Genomic DNA, 27,082 nt, shown 5'->3' with positions numbered 1-27,082 from the left:
CAAAAATGTGGTAATGTGGTAAGAAATCATGAAAGAATCAAGAATCTTTATTTGTCATCATAACATAATTAAAGTGCATTGATATCGTCACCAAAATTTCAATAGAATGTTAGCTCACAATATATAAAATTAAATGTTAATTCAAGTGAAAATCTGACTGGCCGAGATAAAACAATAGTATCTTATGTTTAACTAAGCATGGACAATCAACAATAAATACATGTATTAACTGATTCTACAGAAAATAAATTAATAAAATTGGAATAAATTGGTAAAAGGTTCAATAATAAATAAATAAATAGTACAATAACAGACAATTAAAACAGTTTAACATTTATGTAGGCTACAATGCATAGCTTTAAAATTTAAAAGAAACATGAAAAACGAAATCAATCTTAGAATCCTTGAGCTAAGTGGCAGACATTAGAAGGAACCTTTATTTCTGCACTGTATTTCGTTTCCTTGCTTTATTTGGTTGTGTTAAACTTGGGCTCCAATCAGAGATATTGAGGAAAAGTAACGTAACGAAAAGTTAATAAGCACATTAATATAAACAATTTAATAAAATATTGTATAGTTTTTTTTATTTTCCAATTGCTGTTGTTTCTTTGTCAATCATAACTAAATATACAGATGAGTGTTTGGTTTTTACAGGTCACTTTGTATTTATTGTGAGTTAAAAGTATGGATACTCTCTGTTTAGTTTTTGATGGATAAAGATAGTGGGATGGAACTCGAGGCACCTTTCTAGGAAATAAAAGTGAACTTTTTAGTCACTGTTAAACATTTGCCCATTTTGGGGGAGTGGGTCAAAATGTTTAAATGTAAAGCCCATTAATTGAAGAAAAACAGTGGAAACAAGAGCTTTCTATCTCAACCCAGTACAAAATAGCAACTCATTGAAATTAATTATAAATTAATTGAGGCAAAACATGAAAATCCACATTCAGAAGGTAATAACTTCAATAGACAACCACTTTCCTTACAAACTCAAACCGGTTTTACAGTTATTACCTGCTGCTGTAGGCCTCTCTTATCTTATCAGTTTTGAGGAAGTCCAGTATCATGTTCAGTTTCTGGTTGGAATTAACAAAGTTAAGATGTGTTTTTGTAATACTTTAAGTTGAATTGGAGTGTTTAAGTGAACAAGAGCATATTATGATCCTGATGATGCGAGGCTATGGAGACCGGGTGAGATCTTATGATGAAGTAAGGGATTTATTTAACACATATCCCAATTGAAACCCTGTACCTAAATAAGGAGTTCAAAAATTATCCACCGTTTCAGGAAACAGGTATCATTAAAGACTGCCCCAAACCTGGACTACCAAAATTGGCTACAAACAAAGCATTGTCACTTGACGTTTTACAGTCTGTTGTTGAAAATCCTCATGCCTCAACTAGAAATGTTTCTCTACAATTAGGTATTTGAGCTGCTATTTTATATTGGGTTGAGATAGAAAGCTCTAGTTTCCACTCGTCACACTTACACATTAAACTGTTAAATCTGTATATTAAACAATGATTTAATGTTCCAAGTACTATTTAGGGCACTTACTCATTGACTAAAAATAAGCACATAATTTTTTCAATAGGCTATATAAATACATAAGTAGATAAAATTTGTTAATATTTGAATTTGTCTGTGTAAAGTGTGGTAAGTAAATACTGCTATTCTCGGTGCTGTAGGTGGCATCTAGCGAAGAAACACACTCCTGTGACAGTCAAGAATGGGAATACAGAGGTGGCAGCCAATAGCTTGGTTGTGTCAGGGTACGATGTCTCAGGCAGCGTCACCAGTGACAGTGAGCCTATCATGGGGGTCAGCTTTGTTTTATTCCAACAAGCTAAAGCCAAGGTAGGGTAACATAGATACTAAAATTTTTATAAAGATATATATTTACAAATTAATTTGCATTCTTGAACTAACCATTTGAAAAGTAAATTATTTGCTACTAAAGTTAAATTAAATAGTATTTTCCCTCTATAACATCATTTTCAATTCTTATTTGTACATGAAGGCATAAAACTCAAGATTATTTTTCTATACAATTATGCATGTACAATATTGCAATATTAATAAATAAACTTTCTAATTAAAAACAATTTTTAAAATTACAGAAAGTAGCTTGAAAAAAAATGCATAAAGAAAAACATTGTCCTTAAGAAATGAGCCTCCATGGGCTATGATGTATGTTTGCAGACTCGAGTTGCTCTTGCTAAAATGTTGTAAATGTTGTATGAGTTTCCACCAATGTTCAAATATTTATTGAACCATTGACCAGAAACTGTTTGCCAGTAATGATAGCCATTACTTCATAGCATTTTTCATCTCATCGACAATCTAAAGCGCTTGTCACCGAGATTGCGCTTCATGTGCAGGAACAGGTGGTAGTCGGACGGAACCAAATCCAGGCTTTACGGTGGATGATCAAACTGCTTCCAACTTAACTGTCGAATCACTATTTGAGTATCATCAATAGTATGGAGCCAAGCGTTCTCATGGAGTAAGACAGTTTGTAATACAACCTAATTGATAGAATTAGGTACATTATTTACTTTTTTACATTTTTGGAAATTTATTTTTAAATTGACAAACATTTCTTTATTACTAGTTAAATAACATCCACATTCTGATTTCAAAATGTGATTTATTTTGAAAACTATGTAAATATTTTACTGGATGTTAAACTCCAAGGTTACTACTATCCCATCTTATTAGATCATATGCTTTAAATGATTTTTTGTTTAGGTGTTTCTTTGGATTCATAAGGGGAAATTTTTTATAGCCCTAAATCTGGCGTAGCAACACGTACCTTTGACCACAATTGCCTTCACAATCTGGTATACCCACATGTGACATGTAACTTGCCACAATAACTAAAAATATTACTTTTATGAATTAATGGCTCTTTGTTTTTGGTACCAATGGAAAGAGGAGATTCCATTGTGTAAAAATGAATAAATTTTGCACTGCAATCAACAGAGGATTTTTAATGAAACAGAGTAAATAAATTTAAACAGAACAACAATTTTTTTGCTAGCTAGTTCAGAATGCCAAAACATATTTTGGTAGGTAAGTTTTCAAAACAGTTACATTTTACTGAGTCACCTATACCGACACAAAACAGAGAATTTTTTTCTCTTTCTATTGCAGCAAACTGATTGCCTCCACTGTAAATACATATTGTTTTATGACCTTTATTCTGAACCCTTAAAATCAATATGTATATATTAGTATGCCCATATGTTGAGATGTAACCACTAAATATTTACTCTTAAATTTATTTACTGAGTGATCGTTATGAAAAAAATCACCAGTTAGCCATTGAGACATGGAATGCATTGATGTACGGCATAGTTATTTTGGGTTGCAAGTTGGCATAAAGAGTTTGCATTTCTCTCAAAACAAAATTGATAGATGAGGGCAATCATGAACCCAAGCCACGCCATTTACTTGTTCAGTTCAGTCACACATGTAATTGTGTTCTGTAAATTAATTCTTATTAGTTTATTATGCTTAAAAATTGTGATAAAAATCATATAAAAAGCAACTTGTAATATAAATGTTTATAAGACTACATTTTTACATATAAAGAATTGCTCCTCAAGTGTTTTATGTTTATTTTTAACACATAATTATTTGTTGTACAATTGTAACATTTCTAAAATAAATGTTTCCCTTAAAAGCTGTACTAATGATATACACTATAGAAAAAATATCAAAAGATAATTTGTACTTAGTTTTTAACTTAGAATGATAAGTTTTAAATAGTCAAAATCAATGAATTTTCATTCACCTATATTTTTATTTTTGCTGTTTATAATTCTTTTATACACTCATACATTTTTGAAAGCTTTTAGAGAAAAAAAATGAAAATGCCAAATTAAATTATGAATCTAAAAAACGCCTCTTGTGATTTAGATTTTAACTTTTGTAATAATTGCAAAAAATGTATTATCATTCCTTAAATAAAAATAAAAATCTTAAATGTCCGAATAAATCTATTTGATCCTAAAGGTACAACTTATAGCTATACAGTAACATTTTTGAAGAGTTATGCAGATTTCTACATAATCACTAAAAATACATTTCATTTATGTGTTCTATTTATTAACTTTTTGTAAAAGTATTCCTACCAAAGATTTACTACTCACTTCCAGAAAACTTAATACAGGTATTTGTTTCTTATAAAATTGTAGTCATTTTTTTTAAATGTTGGGTCTTCAAAAATATTTATTTTACCATTCGCATAAGGGGTTTGAATTTATAAATTTAGTGAGCACATTCCAATAAATTTTCATTTATTTCATAAAAATTTATTTTTGTGATTATAATTTATTTTTTTCATATTAAAGCTATAACAAGACGGTTTAAACAGCATACCCTACTCAATATTAAGGTGAAGGACACTCATAACATTTGTTGTTCTGTCTATGCAAGAATTATGAGGTGAATGCAATGATATGGTAACAGTTACTACATTATTTTCAGCGGTTTCCTACTGTTGGATGCGACTCTTCGGCCTTGACTGGTTTCTCGCCAACAGGGTTGGATTTGAAGGAGCTCATCCCAATCTGTCATGTGGCGTCTGATGCCAAAGGTCGTTTCATATTCCCTAGTCTTCCCTCCGGCACCTACACCGTCGTCCCTCACTACAAGGGGATGCACAGCATAAAGTTCGACGTCCAGCCTCAACACTTGGCATTTAAAGTGGAACATGACAGTTTAGAGTTGCCAATGGTGTTTCAGGTAGGGAGTCTTACAAACAGTAGATAGTTGTTTAATTACTCTACACAAGAACACTTATAAATTTGATGTATCATAATCTATTCTGAGCACTGTGCAAAAGTTAATTAAAGATATTGTTTAACCCTTTGAGTGCCACGGCATATTTCCCAAGTCATACGCATAAATTGCCGGAGCATTTCCTTCTGTTTTGCAAGCGTGTGTGGAAAAAACTATATTAAAAAAACTATTCAACCGATTTGAATAATTTTTTTTTTTAGTTTGTGTGTTATAAAACAAGGTATTTTTTCCATATAATATTATAATTTTATTTTTATTTACACAAAAAGAATATAGGTTATAACAAAAAACTAAAAAATGAAAAAAAATAAATTTCAAGTTTGAACTAAAATTTTATTTATACAATATTTTTTAAATTTTTTTTTAGCTATACCATATGAAAAAACATGAAAAACTGAACAAAAATCATGCATAATATGGTGTGTTACAGTAATATTTAACCAGATACTGCAATATATACAAAATACAACAAAAAGCAATTTTTGTTCAAGTTTGTCAAAAGTTTAGAAACAATATTATAACTATCCTACTTCACTCAATGAAGTAAGACGACTGTAAAATACTAATTATATAAAAATATACACAGGCCTACAATATAACCTTACTTCACCTAAAATCAATAGTTTGATTGGAACTTGCGTTTTACTTCATCACCAATCCAACAATAAAATATACGTCACTAAACACGAAAAAAGAAGTTTATAAATGCATTGTAAGTTTTACTGAACACAATTGCAGAATAGTAATAACAACAGTTTTCAGCATAAACACACGAAACTAGCACAATGTAAACACACAACAAACGAAACTGTGTAGTTAATGGCAACAAGTAGCAGCTGACCAACTATTGCGTCATCTGTTTTTTTTTCTGATGGCAAATAACTACTAGGGGGCGGTGAACAATAAAAATCAATCACAATCGATTGTTCGAAACTTGTAGATTGCCGTGAAATAAGTTATTTCTCAAAACAAAAATGAATTATATGTGATATTAATTAAATACAAATCGTCTACTGGGTAGATGCCGGCAATTTATGCACATTTAACAACATCTACTATGTAGACGCTGCGGCACTCAAAGGGTTAATATGAAATAATAGGAGAGTGATCCTCTCCCTAAACATCCGTTGACTGCATCTATGAGAGCTCATTGTCCTCCTGTGAGCCAAGCTATTTCTCTTTGAATGGAGAGGTGAAGTTGCTGGATTCTAAATCTGGCCTATAAGGTGCATGTCTAGAGGTCTTTCACTTTCTGATCAATTAAGGAACAAGCATTTTCATGTAGAAAAATTGTACCAGATGAAAGGAGACTATAGCATTTCATTTTAATCATACGTTATAGGTTTTCAGTGTTGCAATGTACGTATCCGCATGATAGTTGTACCACATTCCATGAATTTCATCAGCAATACCCCTTTTTAATTCTAAAACACTGTTGCCATCCCCTATCAGGCAGAAAAAACATGCCATGGTTTTGTTGGTTTGTGTGGTGATGTTTTGTGACCCCACACCTTCAATTTTTTTAGCCTCAAGATTTATGTACTTGACCCAACTTCATCTTAAGATACAATTCTGTTCAGAAACGATTCTCCTTCTTGGTTCATAGCGCATAAGAAAGTCCAGACTTAAGATGATGAGTTGCTTTTTGTAATGCAATGAAAGAATTTTTGGAACCCATTGAGTCTTTGGTGGTCTAACATGTCTGTCACTATTTTGTATAAAATAGTCCTGAAAATCTGTGGAAATTCATCCAAAAGATATGAGGTGGTAAAACATCACTTGTTTTTAATTTTCACATTGATTTTCTTATCAGTGACCACAGACGTCCTGCCACTTCTTTCTTAGTCATGAACATGTTGTTCAGCGACTTTGAAACAAAGCCAACCCATTCCTGAACATCCCTTTCACTCATTATCTACAGTCCATATACAGTACAATTGGTTGCAAAAGGTGGATTACCGCTGCCAAATATTACTTAGCTGTGAAGAATTGAATTACAGCATGCAATTAACTTATACAAGTACACAAATAAGTTTTTATTATTATTAATGTTTTAATCTGTGTATTAAATTAGATTAAAAGAGGAACATCAGTTCTAGTTCATACTGTGTCAAAACCTAAACCTTTTGCTCACTCTAGATGCTGTTAGTAAGGCATGCTTACCCTTGCACTTTCAACGAGTTAATGGTCATAAGAGCAGGCTCGTTATTAGATAGAATCATAAATATTAATATATATAACACATAGGGTGTCCCATATCAGTGCAGACTAAGATGGCATCGTTTACACCTTGGAAAACCATGCAGTGATCTCCCAGACAGCTGATAGCTAGGACATAAACTGTACACCCGTAACTAAAACCCTACTGCCTTCCATACATACCAGACTATATTACCTTTGTTTAATCCTATTCCTTCCTTGTCAAATCTACCCAGGTTCAAAGAGCTATGAGAAAGGGTTCAGTGAAGATAAAGTTTTTGTCCGTAATTTACAATGCCATGTCAAGTACCAAATCACATTAACCCTTTAAGTGCTGTAGCTGTACATATATGTCTGCACCTGAGGATCAGGTTAATGATGACAAAATAAATATACTCCTTGTGTTTTTCCTGTGAAACTGAAGATTATATTATTAATCTCGATTTATGAGGTGAATGAGACACCTTTGTTTATTGGCTACTAGATGTCATTACTGTCCCTTTGTTATGGAGTATGGGCAGTGGTGAGACTGTTTTGTAATAAATTCCCGCACTGCGCCATCTGCTACCGCCCTGCTTGTTCTAATTATGTGTTGTAAACAGACATGTCATTGGCCCTTGAATTTATTATCTGCTGGTATCATGTGAAAATGTTTGTGCTTAATCATTGTCTCCTTTCTTTCTCCAGAACTTCTGAACTTTAAAACATTCTGGAAAACTTAGAAACTATTTTTTTATTTGTATTGTATATTTCTGAAAGTCCACTCCAAAATAATGTATGTACTTTATTTGTTTTGCTATGTAACAATTTATTATCTAATAATTAAATAATTATAATAAAATTTTTTTAGTCTTTTTGTTTTACAAAAACTTCTTCGGACCCCCTCCACCCCTCTAATTCCCCACTCCCCTCACCACCAAAGATAACCTTTCCACCTGAGTTTCAAAATATCCCCTCAGATAAATTATTTTGCAAAATAAAACTTTCCAAAATTAGCAGACTAGTGGGCCATGGCTTATTTTGGATGTTATTATCTACTGTGTGATAGCTGAGAACCATGTGCTGTTTTACATCCATTTGGTGCCAACAAAGTGTCTGGACATCATAAGGGCAAATTCACCTATAAAGTACATTTAAAAATCCTCATTACATATCAACATGCAATCCAAGGTTCTTTTTAATAGTAAAATGGGCTACTACTGTTTTTGTGGGATTAACATCAAGGCTCTCCTTAAGATACGGAGCATGAATACAATAAATACCAACATTCATTCTGTCAGCAACAACATTGCAATATTTTTCTTGTACCATCCATACTAGGTCATATGCATAACTCTGGGTTTAGATATCCACTTTTCAGATCTTCCATCAGACACTAAAATTCCAGAGTATAGATAAATAATACACCTCAAGGAAAAAGTTTTGCTAGAGTGATAGCCATGGATTTATCATGAATACTCATATTGCGTCTGGAACAAAATTTAGCATTAAGTCATCTGCAAATGCTTGGATCAGCATAATGATTCTGCATCCCACAAACATTGCTATTTCTTCAGCAGCCAGGCTTTCCTCAGTTCTATTCAACAGCTGATGCTACGATGCATCACAGGATTCCCAGGGTAACAACCATGTTGGTTTTGATGAAGAGTAGTATCTTAGAATGCTCCAATTCTTAAATATCTGTCCATGAGTATCACTAGAGTCTTCAAAAGAAAAGATGATAAGTTTTTTTTTATTAAAGTGGCCAGTATAACCCCAGTTGGAATAAAGTCTAATTTTCATCCTCTCCCAGTGATTTAGTTGGCATTGTATCTGACTAGTGTCTACCTTTAATGACTGGCTTTCAGCCTTAACGTAAAACAATTCCATCGAATGAACCTATTTTCTGTTTGGAATAAAAGCTAATCTGTTGAGCCGCCAGGTCTGCATTATATCCATAAACCAAGACTGACTCTGAAGAGTTACCATAGTAGGACATGAAGAGATTCTGGACCATTTTGGAGCAGGATCAGGAAAATGTCAATGTTTCCTGGTGATTTAATTGAGCAATATGTCTGGCTAGTGTCTACCTTTCATGACTTGCTTTTGGCCCATGATGTAAATTATTTCTGCCAAATTTACCTGAGTCATTGTCTAGATGGACATTGTTTGGGAAATGAGTGTCAAGGAAAAGCTTGAGTTCTTCAGACCTAAAGTAAACTTGTTCACCTACTAATCTCAAGGATCCCAAGTTATCAGTTTGTTCAGAAGCCAGTACTTGTAATTGAGTCACTGTATTGATACCTCCCTCCTCTTGTGTGACCTGTCTTCCTGACTTTTGTTGTGATTTTTAAATTTTCACACTGTATTTTGCGAGGGCTTGGTAATATGGCTCCCAGACATTCCTTGCTCCTCAATATAATATAATCTTGTGGTATCTGCCCTTTTGCTAATTAGACTGTCAGTCCAAAATCTGATGTTGATGCCTTTTCTATGACACAATGGACAGTTGTAGCAATTAAAAATTGCACCTTGTAAAGGTATGGTTTGATCTAAATCTACAATACTTGTTTTCTCCCATCCATTGACCCTGTCACGAGCTCAAGGTTCATTTTATAAGATGTCTAGTCTGTTGATTTAGGACTACAGATGCAAGGATATAAGCTTGTATTGCAATTTAAAATAATGTACTTGTGATCTAAGATATTTCAATACTTGATGTATTTGAATATTAGTATTTGTTAAGGGGGCCTCAAGAAGCTTGGTGTGTGCTTTGAATAACAACTTTGAGGTTGTCATTATGTGTAGCTTAACCTAGTCACCAAGTGTTATGAAATCTTCCATCAATGCGTCCAGTCATTGTTTGTTAACACGAAATGGTCAGTGCTCCTTTTTCCATGTATTGATGGAAATAATGGCTTAGTTCCAATCTCAAAGGGATCTGATTGCTCCCATGATTGCATCTTCAATGATTTCTCTCTGCTCTCTAGTCTTGGGATATAAGATTGTATAAGATTTCATTGTGAGTGATTTTAGACTAGCTAAGGATTTTATCCTTGAAAATTCAAGCATCATCCTTGGCATTCTTTTTCAACACCTCACCTAAAGGTATCAAATACTTGGAGACATGCACCTCCTTAACACAGATCACATAGCACCATCAGGGTTAGGCTCAAATATGAAGAAAAGAAGAAAAATACTTCCGCAAGAAAGAGAATAGAAAAGTATAGTCAGTTGCCAGAAGAGTTATGCTCTTCATAGATTAAAGGATACAGAGTAAGAAGAGAAGGGGGATGCTTTATTACTAAACATTGCTGAGATTCAGTGCCCTAATTCTTCCTAATGGATCTCGATAGGAGGCGGCCCCTACCCCCTAACCTTACCCATCCTGAATATTCTGTCACTCCGGAAGCATTGCTAAGGTAAGCAGTTGTATTGGGTGTCATTATTTGGATTTAATCCATGTGTGTGATAGGTGAAGGGATTCAGCGTGGAGGGGCGAGTGCTGTGGAGCCCTGGTGGTAAGCCACTGGAGGGGGCAACGGTCATGCTCAACGAGAAACTTGTGTCTAAAACTGGGGCTGATGGAACTTTCTACTTGGACAGCATGACTCCTGGAATATACAAATTGCTTATTCAAGCCAGTAAGTTGTGCAGTAAAAGTAGTCACTGGAAAAGGATTGTAGTGAACTCAAATATAACTAATGGGTCAAGTTCAAGCTTTTTTTTCAACTTTTTTCTGACCAGTCTTCATAATATTATACATAGGTTGATTTTCAAAATTTGACCTTGACCTGTCTGTTCTATTTGAGTTTATTATAGTTTTGTCCATCTAGTCTTCATTTTACTGGCTTTCCAGGAAGTGAGGTACCATATTCAGCCATCACAAGAGTAGAGAGTGGAGTTGTTCTATGCTTTGCTGCTGCGCTATGTCTCGTTAGTAATCAAAACTACCACATGTCTCTTAAATGGTTTCTGCTTTTTTTAAGAGTTAAGGTTTTACTGCCGTGAAGAATTGAGGAATTTCTTATGCTTTTAGGTATTAAAATAACCATGCTTATAGTTACATTTCATAGAAACGTAACCATGTTCTTGACTAAATTCCTGGACAGTATTTACTTACTCTGATCATGACACTAGTCTCGAAAAAACAACCATATTTGTATATTTATTAATGTATGATGTACAATATAAGTCCAATTATCAGACCTGCTGAGTTAACCAAAATTATTTCTAAACAATGAATTTAGGTTTTTAGACTTTTACAAAATTATGCTGAAGATACCTGGTTTATATTTAAGACGTAGGGACGTGGAACAATGCAGAGCTCCACCTCACTATTTACATAGAATCTTCTAGCCATTGTTAATTTGAACAGTAAGGTATGGGGTTACACCTGGTACGTGCTATTGGTTTCAACTGGGCAGTAGGTCACGTTTCAGTCTAGTCTGCAGTCTGTAGATTAATTCGTATCAGTCTGTTCTGCTGGAGTGAATGGTCTTACAGAGTTTTAGTTGTGTTGTGTTTAGTTATTTGTTTTACACTATACTTATTATATTATTATTTAGTTTTATTTATTGACAATTAGTTGTAATTGTAAGAGGGTTGTTGTTTCTTTATAAACAAAGTTTAAAGTAATTTAGACACTGAAAAATTGGTAGAGTATAAATATGGATGCGTCTGAGTTGGTGTGACATTTGCACAACATTTCTGCGAAGAAAAAGGCAAGAGCTTATTGCAAATATTAATCAATTACTTTTTTGGCAAGTAGTAATAGTTTTAGGTAGAAATCTGCCAATTACAATTGCCCTCATGTCGGGATTTCTGGAAGACATTTAGCATTTTCTCTGACTATGACCTCTAGAATCCTATACTACCTACCATCATCTGAAAGTTTATATATATGTATATCATACATATGTATAAACTTCAAAAGCCATTCGCATTTGAGCAAAACTTTAAACTTTAATAGACAGAAAAAAAATACATTTTTAAAATTATATTTTTTAATTATAGACAATCTTATTCTTTTAATTTTTTCGGTACCTCTTAAGGTTTCAAGATGGCGGATATTCCAAGCCAAAAAAGTGTTTTAGAATTCTAAGGTAATGTACAATAATTTTCGTTTTTACATGTTTTTTATATTGCGTAAGATTTCCAGACAGTGGGCATACAAAGTTTTAAGTTTTTTTAATATTTTTTAAAACATCAAATTATACATGCAGTTCTAACAAAAATAGTATGAAAACCTAAAAAGGTTTTCGTGTAGTCATTATAAACTAATTACTCGTTATTTTGACGTGGTTGATTTTCACCCATAACCAGCCTCTAATTAATTATTTAATAACCAAATGTTTTGTAGTTAATAGTATTAACAATTAATTCAACAATGACAACAGCAGTAATGATTTTGAGCTTTAAATATGTATATTGATTAATATTAAAAACTGCTTTATTTTAACCTTTACATGCTTATACGTATTACAATCTTGAACGTCCTCAGGTAACCTATTAAAAAGTGTTTGAATTAATCTATGCCTGATTCTTTTACCATAGTCATTGTTAATTCTTGAGTACAGTATAGTATTTTTTCCTTGAACAATGTTTGTGGATGTAAATAGTCTTATTATATTCAAGAGAAAAATAAATAAAATAAAAATCAACATAACTAATGAAAAAGAATATTTTTGACTGGTTTGTGTAATATCAAACACTGTGATCCCCTCTCTTATGCAATGTCACATATGGTCAGGCAGTGTAATTTTCAAAATTATTCTTTGTAAGTCTTCTACTTGTAGTAACCTTGAGTCTACTGCACTTCCCCATGATCTAGTTCCATGTCTCACAATTGATTCACATAAAGGTGTATATATTAGGTGCATAATATTATACAAGCAAACATTGTTTTAAATAGTACAATTGGTATCAATTTACATTAATGTGACCATGGAAAGGTATGTTCATTTTTTTTTTCCTGAAAACTACAATTTTTCCTGAAAACAATATTGAAGAAAAAATTCGTCGGCAACGAAAATCAAAAGAGATACGATTTTTTTTAATCCTCTGAAAACTCTGTTTTTGACAGTTTCCTAATAATTCCGCATCTGCTCAAACTCAGTATAGCCATATTTTAAAAACTGATTATCATACCAACAACGAGAAATTATCGTACTTTCATATAAAATAATCGTACCAAACACATTTAATGAAAAAGTATGTTATGTTCGTATAATAAATTATGCTATAATTAACTTTTGGTTTGTTACTTGTATTAATTTGTCAAAAATCTTTCATGGTACGATAATAACTACCCATCGTGTATCTTACCGGCGCATAAAATCAATGAAATTATCGTACCTTTACAATAATTTTCGTACCTCTGGCAACACTTATTACAGTTTTTAAATAAAAAGACTAACCAAGTTTATTTATAAGTTGTTAGATGTAAGATTTATTGTTTAGTTTTAAGATTTGTTCTCAGTTATTTCTAATTTCATAGGTTTAATTTTAAGTTTAATTAAGATTTTCATGTTACATAATATAGGCCTAAGACCACTATTAGTTAAGGACTCAACATAATATCATCATTTCATGCAAACACATTCCAAAACAATATTAATTATAAGAAAACATGTACCTAAATAAGAAGATTCAAAAATAATTATAATATTAACTAGCCTATCCAATTTCAACATGGCCTAACCATAATTGAATTTTAACCCTAGACCTGACACAATGACAAATAGATTAGATTTATTTAGTTTCTTATAATATTATGTAATATAGCTCTGAACATCACCAAAATATGTTAAAAATCACTTATTAGATATTAAATACCATTATCCTGTAGTTAATTATAATAAACAAACATAATTTAGAGCCTAGTTTAGCAATATTTGTCAATACCAGAATAATAGTACATTTAATAGCGAAAAGGACCCAGTAATATAGATAATTACCACCCAAGATCATAAAAATCATCTACCCAAAAGGATTTTTGAATATAATTTCTTTCAATGCTCGGGATAACCTAACAGGGAGCAATCGACAGTGGAGGTTTTGGTGTAATAAATAGCAGCCATCTTGGACAGTGACCACTGACCTATCTCAAGTAACATCCTACGCCAAAATAGATGTTCTTTCAAATCAAACACTTGCCCATGCATTAAAATAAGACTTCTTATATAATATATTTAATCTTATATATATAAAAATCTTGAGTCACGATGTATGTTGCCAATAAAACTCCAAAAACGACTGAACCAATTTCAATCAAATTTCACATGTATCCGTAATTTAGTCTAACTTAGAAGATAGGATAGTTATTATCTGAATTATTCGCTTATGTCGTGAATATAAACGAATAAAATGAAGAAAAGTTTTCAAAGCGCCTGCACATTATAACCTGCAATTACGAGATAGATACGTATATTAAACAGTGAAACACTATTTTGAAGGCGCTAAGTTATGATGTATAATTGTCTATAAACTAAATTTTTGGTTGAACTTAAAGGTTGAGTGGTAGACCACTTTGTAATAAAAATTACATTATGCATGTACAATAACATTTTTGACATATTTTCTTGATCGTGACATCAAGGTAAAATCTACATCGGGGTTGGAAATATAATTTACTTCAACCAGAAATGCTCATACGCGGGCAAAACTTACGAAAAGCGTGCGAAGCCGCGGGAAACAGCTAGTAATCTCTAGATTTAAGAACAAAACAAAATTATACTTTTCTATAGTAGATTTTTGTAAGGAATACGAATTTAATAATGCCCACACCCACAATATAATAATTTAGAACCTTAGCATAAGTTTATTTAAGCACTTGTACGACAGGAGAAGCCATTAACTATTACCAAACAATGCTTATATATTTAAAAAAAAAAAACTTGTCCGAATACCTAAAGATCGTTTCTTTTAATATAATCCGATATATTTCTAAATTATTATTTTTAATTATAATAGCAATAAAGGAACATTTAAATCAAATTCTAAAACTTCAAACCCAAAACCCTTCTTCCTCACTCTGACCAATAAGAAAAATTCCTCAGTTCGCCATTGTTAAACTGACCACTCTGATTGGCCAGCAGTGATCTAAACAGCTTCACACGGACCCAAGCCATCTTGTTAGCATCTTTAACCAGTCCTCCTCGAGGTCTTGAGACAAGACAGACCTCCGTGTACTAACTACTACATTTTTTTAAAATTTATCATAAAAACCTTCAATTTAACCAGTAAAATATCAAATTACACAGTACACTTACCTGAGCTTCGAGAATATTCCTTTTATATTTGACAAAGGGAATTAGTTAAGTGAGAACATTGAACTTATCATAATTGACACCAAGCAGTGTATTATACTTGGTAACTTTTCACTCTCATATTCGTCGCTTTCATCTACCAGAACTGACATCCAGCATCAAGAGAAGTATTTCAAATAGAACTTCAAGAACTTCAGCACATAGAACATCCAGATCTTCACTCTCATCATTTCACCAAAACTACCCACCAGGATGGAGAGCCCGTCTTCTAGACACTCGTCAAGGGTACCCTTCATCACAACCCAGCTATCCAATCGCTCAATAAAGGAGAAAACTGGTCAGAGATTTAATTTATATTCCAATATAAACATTTATTTCAAAGATCACTGTCCAAACCCAATCAAATGAACTTAAAATTGTACTAAATTTCCTTTAAAAAGCTCATAAAATACTTTAATATCAATTTTCTGTCATAATATTCTTTTTTTACTTACAATTAATATCAATTTCTTTATTTCAATATTTTAATCTTCCAAACAATAACTGTCATGATAAATAATTTAATATATGGCTGTCTTTTCTTTTAAATTGTCTTTGTCAGGTGAAAGAACCTACCCCCTAGATAAAGAGCAGAACAATTGTATTTTAATAGAGCATTCATTATATTTTTAAAAGAACCCTGAGAATTATTAATAAAAGAATTGTAAAAGAAATTAATAATTATAGTTCATTAAAAAGTTTGTAATACAGATTTGTAAACAAGAATTTATTTATTTTCTCAACCACCTTTTCTTTTCATTTAAGATATAATAATAAATTGGACACCACAACGTGAGAGAGAATTTTAATACACTATCCATATTTGACAGTTTGGTATTACTCAAATAAAGAAGGGACGTCATTTTGAACTACCGTTGTTCCTCCATGTCTATTCTTAACCTCCTAGTTCAGTAGTGGTAATGGCACACCTTTGTGTTGGATGTTCGGTATCTCACATGGAAGCAATTCGTAAAGACGAGTCTGACTAATACGTTAATCCTGTCAATGATGCCTGCCCGCTGCGCAGTGCTACGCACTGCTTGCTGTTTTAGAAAAAAAATTAACTCGAGGTTACAAAAGTCGAATCCCAGATCACGTGATGCCCCTGCTCCTTAACGCAATAATGTCCGAAAGGCATCAATATAATAATAATATACTTTCCCCCCAGTTCATATGCTATAAATGCACTATAAATGCCCAACCCATGAAAACAAAGTCCATTTTCCATGGTCACGCTAATGTAATGTAAATAAATACCGTACAATTTTCCCAGGCATAATCTTAATTGTTGACTTATTTTATTAATATGAAAATTTAATTTTAAATGTTTGTCTATTGTTACTCCTAAATAAAAAAAGTTTACAACCTGTTCTAAGACATCACAACTATAGACATTATTAATATATAAAAAGCCATGAAGACAAGAATATGTATGCAATTTTATATTAGCTTAGGCACTACTTACTCTTGGGGAATGAATATGCATGACTTAATTTTATTCCATCCATAACCAATCTATAATCATGGCACCTCATGTTTAGCTTCGTAAAGTCATGTTGTAATTACATCCTCCTGGCAGACAAAAGAATATTGTGTTAACCTCCTTAATGATAAAGTGTGAAGATAATATTTACTGAGAGATCTTGCCACATGATACATTCACATTTTGTTCATTGAGTTAAGTTTCTGTGTTCTGTTTAAATAATACAAGTTTCTGTGAAGTAGGTAGTGAACTATAACACCTGAGTGCGCTGAAATCAGACCTTTTCCTCAATTTTTAATATTGACTCTCACTTTAATGTATTATTATTTATAATTTTTTTATCTTTACTGTTTGAGTAATTGACATGTGGATAATATGTCACATGATTTTACAAATGTATTTATTCTGCTATTTTCTTCATTGCCGTCATGGTTATGTAAGACAAATGTAAAAATATTTACTAATGCTCAACCAAATCCTGTAAAGCGACATGCATCATCATTGATTTCAGTGTTGTTAATATATTAATGAAGGTACATGCAAAATTTCAAATGTATAGGTCAGTTTGTTTTCGAGATATTGTGCATACAAACAAAGGCTAGACAGACAGACTGGCAGAAATGAAACTTCCAGCCCCACAAGATAGACTTCGCTAACACTCAGCCAATGACTCTTTATATTGTATAGAAATACACATGTAAGCGTACCTATGATTATAAATTTTGCTTGTAAATAAAGTTTTCTATAAGATATAATTCTGTTTTTACTGTCCTGAAGAATTGCATTTTGGCACTTACGTCACCATGTGTTTGGACCGACATATTAAAGTAAATTTTTTCACAAGACAATTTTTTACATGTGGAAAACCGTAATAGTCATAATGCTCCCAAAGAAGGGTTTCCAAACTCTCCCTAGTAGTCTTAAAACCAAATATATCAAGAAAAGTTGTGTGCAGATGTGAATAAAACATCTTATTAATCCACACTAGCATTGCTTCACGAGATATTGTTTTAGTGCCACAAACTTGTCATTATTTTTATTTGTGGTATGTTAGATTAAGCGGCGATATCATGTTGATACCATCTGTCTTAACCTCTAAGAAGCTTACGGCAACGTCTATTTATGAGGAATCTATCAATTGTTTTCAGGGTTTCCCTGCCCTTATTCACAGGATAACCTTACATCTTTAAAAAAAAACATTTAAAGTACATTTTGATAGGAAAATTATGAGAGTTTTGTTGGAAATTCAGGAGTACCACAAGGCTCCAATTTATCAGTGATATAGCATCTTTGATGAACTGTGGTGTCCAACTTTATAGTGATACAAACATTTCTCTTCTAATTGCATAAATAGCAGACTATCTTTGCAATCATCCACCGATAGTACCGCAAAGTGGACTCATCATTTTGTTGAAATATTGATAGCTACTTTTACTCATAAACTAATCTAAAGAGACACTCTTTAATTTTCTTAATAGTAGAGTATTTGGTCTGGTAATTAGATGTACTGGCATCGCAATCATCTAAAAATCACTATTTTTTATAACGATTTTGGTAAATTTATGAAATATGAAAATAACATAGAGCTGTGATATGTGACTTAACCAGCATTCAACATTTTATAAAAAAGGTGTAATTTTTCTCAAGAGATAGATGCTTGGTCTCAGGTCTGTTTTAGACACTTGATATTTCATCCTATTGATTTATTTTTATTTGCCAGTTTGAGAATCTGTGAGCTAAAAAAATGAATGGAAAACACAAACATTCATGAATGTACTCTACAGTTTTCCAAGTTTCGAACAGAGTTTACTAGTCTTCATCTGTGGCATATGGGTCAGATGATACAAATTCCTACTAATAGCCAATGTGTTTTGAAGATTTTGTACTCCTGTGTGTTCCAACAGTACTTGTCTAGGATTATTATCCATTACCACTTTCAACAGGAATGTGTGATTTTCATTATTTGGAAATGAGAGATGGTGTGGAAAACTTGACTCAGAATCAAACATGACATAATCTAAGCTGTTTTGCGGAATATGTGTGAAGGTGTTTCAAACTGGATACACACTGAACACACAAGAAGATGAAAAATGTTGTCAGGCTTAAGGATTATTAAATGTGATATTCATTCACCTTCCCATAGGGTGGCATCTTATCCCTCCCCAAGCTGATGTATATCTTCACAGATGTGGACCTTATCACAGGACTAGATATCTGAGAATAGACCTACACATAGTGGGTATCTTTATATATAATCCATCCTGTAAACTATGCGTTAGCAAGAAAAATCGTTGGAAGAAATTTTTGTCATCTTGGAGATTTTAGGTAGGGATTCCTTACTATCCTTTATTGAAAGATTTGATAAGTTATTTTATCATTACGTAAGACTGCTCAAACTGTAAACTATCAGGGATTCCTTTCATATTCCTGGAGATGCACAATATACTCTTGAGGCCTACAATGACATACTTGACAATAGGCCATTTTTTACAAGAGAAGCATTGAAAAGGATTGAGAAAAACTATCGGAATTCTGGTTAATTTATAGTTATTAATATGAACAAAATTAGATACAGGAAAATATGTTACTATAATAATAATGGGTAGTTTTTGTAGCTATACAGAGTTATAAGCTCCTATCTCAATCCTTGTTTCATCTTTAACAAAAGAGTTCCAAGTAAAGAACATTTGAGGATGCAATAAAGGTCCTTCAAAGCATGAAGATGAATGATCTGCCTTGAAAAGTCGCATACGATTCCTCAGAAGACATTTTTCCTCTTTACAATAAGATACCCAGCAAGTCTAGAATTCTTCAGAATAGAATGCTCTGAATAGTTGAAAAGTCAGTTTTAAAATTGATACCCAAAACTGTTACAGAGGATGTCGAGTTTAAGGAGCAGAATGTGAAAGTGACGCCAAACACACCTCATATTGGAGACCTGGTACCCACGACATATCGTGTGTGTGGTCGGGTGACAGTGTCACAGCCTGGCTTCTCCCCTGCCAGTCGCCAGGTGGATCTGATCCACTCAACCAGTGAGGACTATTACGGCACCATCTCTGATGCAACTGGAGGGTTTTGTGTATTTGTACGCCCTGGAGAGTACACTATCAGTCTGCATGTCACTGACGCCGAGCATGAGGATGGGCTTCAGTGAGTAATAGTGTTCTTCATGATTTTGTCAGGATATGTTTTCAAAATAGTTCTGAAAGTTAATAATATTATTTTTATTCTCAATAAATCATATACTGAAATTATTGATTATTGAAAAAGATTTGTAATTTAAATGTGTTAATAAAAGTATGAGTATGCTCCATTTTTTAACAGTGATTTTCCATAGACATGTTTTGTTCTGAGATCTGTTTAATACTTACACTAACACACCATTCTAAATTCTTTTCATGTATTTATATAAAATGGCAATCTCTTTTTACGACAGTGAATCAATTATTAATGGGACATTTCTTTTCAAGATTCCATAGGTTAAGTGAAGTTAGTAGCACATCTTCATTCATGTTATTTGTAATGTCAAGAGGTGGGGAGGGTATAGTGTGAGTAACCAGGCCAGATGAGCTATTAGTATCATATCAATAGTAGTATTAAATTAAAGTGAATATTTACAATTATTAGGTAGAATGGTAACAAATACATTTGTTGATCCAAGATGTTTTCTGCCAAGTTCTTTTCATTATATTCATTACATTACATACATTATACAAGGACTATCCAGAAAGTAACAGACTTTTAGAATGGTACGGCAGTGGGTGGGGCATCTTGGTGTCATAACACTCTGGTGTTCAGTGGCATTGTGCTGTAGTTGTATGTGGTCTGTATCTCTTTTACGTTTTTCGCTGTGATTAATTCAAATGTGTGCTGCAATTGAAAATCTCACCACTTGTGAAGTGCATTCAGTGATAAGGTTTTTGTTGGCAAAAAACCATAAACCAATTTAAATCTATCTCCAACTGTGTGAAGTATATGGAAATGGAATAATGAGTGAAAGCAGAATAAGGCAGCAGTGTATTGACTTTAAAAATGGCTGCACCAATGTTCATGACCCTGTTGTAACGATCAGCCTAGCCTAGTGACTGAAGATTTAACACTTTGTACCCTGGGCCCTTAATACATGTTTCGGCGTGGCTCCATGGGGGTTTTATGATGCTTTTAAAAAATGCTGTGTTATTACAGTAATTATGTTATAAACTCATACTATATATCTTTTTAAATATAGAGATACATACTTTTTTTAAATGTATACAAATATAAAGTTTATTTTCAAAATAAAATTATTACATAATATTGAATGTTATGTAAAAAATACAAAAAAAGTTTTTGCTACGTAGCTTGTTAGTTCAGGTAATTCGCCTTAGAGTGGTAATTTTTAAAGCACAATGGTCTGAATCAAATACAGGATCTCGCAAATTTTTGTTTAGATCGTTCATAAAATCAATATTTGGTCCCAGGTGTGTATCAAAATCATCGTCACTTTCCGACTCGCAGTCAAACAAAAGTTCACGAATTGCATCACTTTTGATTTCATCACCCATATTATTTAAACTCGAAAATAATAAGTAAACAATATAAAAGAAAATCAATGGAAAGTCGATAAGAAAGAACAAAGCCAGTGTAAATACAAAACAAAACACACGGATAACCTCACATTGCTTGCATTTGCCTTTACTTCATTCAGTAAGAAATTAAAGTTCTGATTATTTACAAACAGTTAAATTCACATTTATAATACATTATAATAACATTTGCTTCAGTATTTGTCAGCAAGATTTGTAGAAAACTTAGTAAGACATCACTAAGACTCACAACAACACACAATGTGAAACACTACAAAGCAAACTGACAGTACCGACGATCAGCTGTCTAGACTCGCTTGTAGTACGACGATAAATATACGTATTTCATTACTAAAACGTGACCCAGGGATCTCAAAACCAACAAATACAAACTTAGACCAATGAACATAATCAAAATGTTTCAATCCAAAAATAAGATGACTGAGCTAAATAATACAATTAAATAACACGACCCGAGCTATACTCGGGCGCCGGTAGCAGGCACTGCCGATGCGGCCCGACCTATACTCGGGTTCAGGGTACAAAGTGTTAATACTAAAAATCAATGACAAAGTCTGTGAAAATCGCTGTTTCACAATGACTGAAATCTCAGAAAATTTCCCACAAATTTCACTAAGCTTACTTCATGAAATTGTTGTAGGGAAGCTTGGATACCACAAATTTTGTGCCAGGTGGGTTCCAAAAATCCTTAAGGGAGATCACAAAAAACAAAGACTTGCTGCATTGTTAACTTTCCTTGATGAATACGACAAACATGATAATGAACATCTCAATTGTATTGTTACTGGTGATGAAACATGGGTGAAGCATGTCAATTATAAAACAGAAATGCCATCTATGGAATGGGGACACACACATTTTCCAAAAAAACCAAGAAAATGTCTCCAAACTTTGACAGCAAGAAAGACTATGACAACTGTTTTTTGGGAAGCTAAGGGTGTGATTCTGAGTAATTTCCTTGAATGAGGATAAACAATCAATGCAGAGAGGTACTGTGAAACATTGCAGAAGCTATGGCGAGCGATACAAAACAAGCGTAGGGAAAAATTGAGCTCAAAACTTTTCTTTTTTCCATGACAATGCACGTCCCCATACAGCCAATCAAGTCTTGTAAGATATTGATTGGGAACTGTTTGATCATCCGCCTTATAGCCCAGATCTGGCACCAAGCGACTACCACCTCTTTCCAGCGATGAAGATCTGGTTCGCAACGCAGCGCTTCGATAGTGACGCTGAACTTCACTTTGGCATTAATCAGTTAGTTAAGATATCAGGTGGCACATTTCTACAAAGCTGGAATCAAAAAATTTGTGCCACATAAATGTCTCAATTTGAACAGGGATTATGTTGAAAAATAGCCTAAGAGTGTAAATTTAAAACATATATAATAAAATGTTCCTATTTCAGTTGGTTAATTTTTGATTTCAAAATGTCTGTTACTTTCTGGATAACCCTCGTTAATAAGTTGATGTAACATTTTTAACTGTTTCATGTGTGTGTAGGTTCGCACCTCTGAAGAGAAAAGTAAAGGTGGTGGATAGCCCTGTGTCAGGAATAGACTTCTCTCAATTACAAGCCACTGTAAAGGGATCCATCAAATGTTTGACGTCTCCATGTCCTGAAATTTTGGTTACCCTCCAAGCACTGAGTAACCTCTGGGTGAATGAATTGGTCTCTGTGTTATCCAAAGGTTAGTAGGAACAGCTAAGAATATTTTTCTTTCGTCAGTGATTTTTACTGTACATTTATTTGACTTTTTATTGACAATTTCAATGGTCTAGAGAAACAATGTTTCGTGAAGTCTATATCTGTATAACCTTATATTTGTTGCTTAAATTAATAGTGAAACCTATAGAACCATTAAAAAGATTTAGGTAATATTGTAAACACAGTTATTTATCACCTCTTTGGTGCTTACTAAGAAACAGCTTTACAAATTTCACAATCCAATCACAAATCTGTGAAAATCCATGAGTCTTTTCATTAACAAATCTTCCCAACTGTTGCTTAATAATAAGTGGGTCATAAGCCTTAACTGAGAAACTCACAAGACCCTTTTAATTGTCATAACTCTTATAACATTTTAAAAATTATTGGACTAAATATCATTAGTTTGCCACATACAAGGATACATTACTGTAAATGTATTCTAGTAAGAACTGGTTTTCTTTTCTGATTTCAGGGCTCCTCCCCACCGGCCACTTGTTTCTAGTTAATTTTACAGCAATTCTGATATTTGTACTTTTTCCGGACAGGCATAGCCACACCTTCACGTCTCTTACTATACACTTGTATACACACACTCGCACATGGGAGGCATAATACTGATTATTTATCTGCTCCAAGTTACCAGCTGATACATGATGCACAGAAACTACAATTTTTACATGTTAATGTATTTAAATATTTTATTATGTAAAGTACAATATACGAATTATATTGTGTTGTATATTGTACTTTATATAATACAATTATTTAAATACATAAAAATATATAAAAATTGTAGTTTCTGTACACCATGGTATCAGCTGGTACTTGGAGCAGACAAATAATAAGGGTGTGTGATAAATTAATAATAATAATAATAATGTGTGTGAAAAATAAAGTGAACACTAAACTACTACTAAACACAGAAAAAATGTGATATGTACAAGTAGTGGATTTATTATTTTAATACAGGTTGATACGCTGTTTGTACACAGATAATTAATTATGAGCACATGTTTTTCTTCTTGTATGAGTTCTAATTATAATACATATTTGGTGAGTATAAGGGGAATTCTCGGTTTCAGTAATTTTGTACCTACACCATGTGTTAGGTGGAGAGGGCATAAGGTGCGAGTTGGGGTCTCATCACTAGATAGTTTATGAAAATATATAACCCACACTGCTCTTTTCATATTTTCCAAATTATCCACATTATTTCTTATAGCTTTACCATAGTAGTTCTGTAAGTGTTCAGTAATTTTATCAGGAAGCCCTCCAATACCTCCAGTTGGTATTCGTCTAAGAGCAGAATTTTAGCTAATTTTGTTTATAGCTTCCAGAGTCTTGTACACATCCTTTTTTGGATATACCGTACACATTCCAGCTTCACAACAGTTACATATCCATAAGGCCTACTTTTACAAACAGCGGGATATGATTTAGAACCACCATCCCCAGAAACTTTTCGCCCGGGCTGCAGATGGTTCTCAGTTTTCAATGCTAAAATGTTATAACTGGAAATGTTTAAAAAGATATAAAAAATTACTTATAAGCATCAGATTTTAAACCTTTTTGCATTTTTTTGCTTGCAATTAAGTAAACCAGCTTAAAATAATCAAATTTAAAAAATCTTTTACTCTTCTCGTTATGACTGGTGGAAGAGATATTCATAACACAAACAATATAAAAAATATGTGATCATAATTATGTATCTATATACAATATGTGATATGATATCTATATAGTGATATCTATATATTGTGATATGTCACAGGCCAATAATTTAAATGTCAACTTTACTATTTCATAAGCAAATCATATTTGGAGTAATTTTCTTTATTTCTTGGACTTATTTTCCAATATGAGGATAGGTATGTTATAAGATTAGCAGACTTAAAGAATTAACACAACTGATTATTCCACACCAGTTACACAATTGATGATTGAAACATCAGGTACACCATTAAGGCTGTAAGTGTGCGTACAAGAGCCCTTGGTCATCAAACGTTTATAATACTTCAGGGACTACGGCTGTCCAAAATAATGTTTCTATTGGAGTCCATGAATTGCAGCACCTGGTGCTTGGGTTTAGTTTAGGTTTTATCTCACATTGATCGTCACTGACTCATGGATGCATCAGGACACTTGCCTCAATATAAGGATTCCTAATGGCACTCTTATTAATCCTAAAACTGGTATGCATTTTAGTCTTAACCGGCACAACTTTATAATCCTTTTCGCAGAGTTAAACAAAAAATTAACTGCAAAAAACGCAAAACAAAGTATTACATATAATTTTAATTAGAATAAAATACAGTATATTATGAAAGAAATAAAAATTGGGTTTATTTTTACGTTCATGGATGTATGTTGCTCCAAATTTAATACTTTTATTTTATAAATTTAACAGTTATTTTTTTGCAGTGTATATAAATCTAAAAACATCTTCAATTTAAAAATCCAAAATATCGGGATTGTTATGCTGATCAAGAAGATTTCTACTTGTCTTGTAAACACAAGAAAGAAAACAATGTAAAACTAAACAGAACAGAATCTAGCTGACTCGAACAGCAACAGCTGTCAAGATTGTATTGCCCATCAGACATCTTTAGATTTTAGCAGAATCTTTTTCTTTAAATTAATATAAAGATATGTTTTATGTATAAAAGTTAGCACATCGAAAGAAAGCTCAGAATCTTCAGGTTACAATGATATAACTACGATTTGTGTGAATTTGTTTGAAAGATAATGTAATTAGCGTCACAAGTTACGACTGCCATTACATGGCACGAAAAATTGCATCATAAATAACGACTTTGCGAGTTCCATGGTTAAGGCTACATCAAGTGAAGCTCTATAGATAATGCCATGAAAAATATTTTTAAGCCGGTGCAATATTTTTTACGTGTATGTTGAACAGATTTAGATAAGTCTAGTAAAGTTATAATTACTTTATGTGCTGTTCCAAATTAAAACAAGATTTACTAGTTTGTATGGTCAAATAATAATAGTATAAAATTAATTTCACATAAAGAGGTTTGCATAAAAATGTAAACATAGAATTGTATTTACCAAGCAGTGACATTCTTTTTGAATGCATCAAGCTGATTTTTTGTATGCAAGGAGTGACTGAAACCAGATAATTCCTCTTTATCTTTAGGCTGTTTGCTATAATGTTTTTACTCTACCCACTGTCATTGGCCCCACCTTCGTCCAGACTGGTTTACCTATTAACTTTGTCTCCTCACTTGCTACTAACATGTGGAAACTAACAGCTGCTTGTACTTTATGTCACAGATGGCCATTACCAGTTGGATAAAGTGTTACCGGGAGAGTATACAGTGTCAGTGCCCAGCGAAGACTGGTGCTGGCAGACTAGTAAGTTCCGGCTCACAGTCTCCACAGAGCAAGTCATTGGCCCCACCTTCGTCCAGACTGGTTTACCCATCAACTTTGTCTCCTCACATGTTACAAAGGTATACCAATGGTTTTAGCACTAGTAAATAACTTTTCACTCTGTTTAGAGATTTAAAAAAATATGTATTATTCTGCAGTGACGTTATATATTGGACACAGCCCTGATTATGATACCTGACTTGCTAGTTGTAGCCTTATGCTCTTATAATTCAACATTGAACACTTCCCGAACCCCACATACTGTTCCCAATTAAAATTAAAACTAATTACTTTCATTTAATGGATATTTCTTTACTGATGCTGGATTTTACTGGATGTTAGTAGATTGTAACCATACTACAAACTCATAACCAAACAAATCTTTAACAATTAGATGATAAGGACAAATCTACTAAAGCAAGCAATTGAGCGAATTAACCTATCTGTCTCTGGCAGTAAGATGACAAAGGACAAGTGTACTAAAGGAAGTAATTGATCAAAGCCCATCTTTCTAATAGACCACAATACAGTCTTAAGCCAAGACTTTCATTAATGTTAAATTGGTTTAGTTAGATAAATAAAAAGCATGGAAAAAATATTAACTTAATAT

General features: G+C 32.8%; 1 protein-coding gene across 1 annotated transcript in view; it reads left to right on the top strand.

The window, feature by feature from the left end:
- LOC124362747 (nodal modulator 1) overlaps positions 1–27,082 on the top strand; it is a 65,470-nt gene that overhangs the window by 15,306 nt on the left and 23,082 nt on the right. Inside the window, exons 5-10 of the mRNA XM_046817496.1 lie at positions 1,690–1,858; positions 4,496–4,753; positions 10,464–10,632; positions 19,657–19,933; positions 22,872–23,059; positions 26,374–26,552. Coding sequence (XP_046673452.1) covers positions 1,690–1,858; positions 4,496–4,753; positions 10,464–10,632; positions 19,657–19,933; positions 22,872–23,059; positions 26,374–26,552 — 1,240 coding nt within the window. The remainder of the gene's footprint in view (positions 1–1,689; positions 1,859–4,495; positions 4,754–10,463; positions 10,633–19,656; positions 19,934–22,871; positions 23,060–26,373; positions 26,553–27,082) is intronic.

This window comes from Homalodisca vitripennis, chromosome 5 (genome assembly GCF_021130785.1).
Source record: "Homalodisca vitripennis isolate AUS2020 chromosome 5, UT_GWSS_2.1, whole genome shotgun sequence".
Taxonomy (NCBI): Eukaryota; Metazoa; Arthropoda; class Insecta; order Hemiptera; family Cicadellidae; genus Homalodisca; species Homalodisca vitripennis.
The sequence above is the reverse complement of the archived record's forward strand: the minus strand, read 5'-3'. Positions and strand labels throughout refer to the sequence as shown.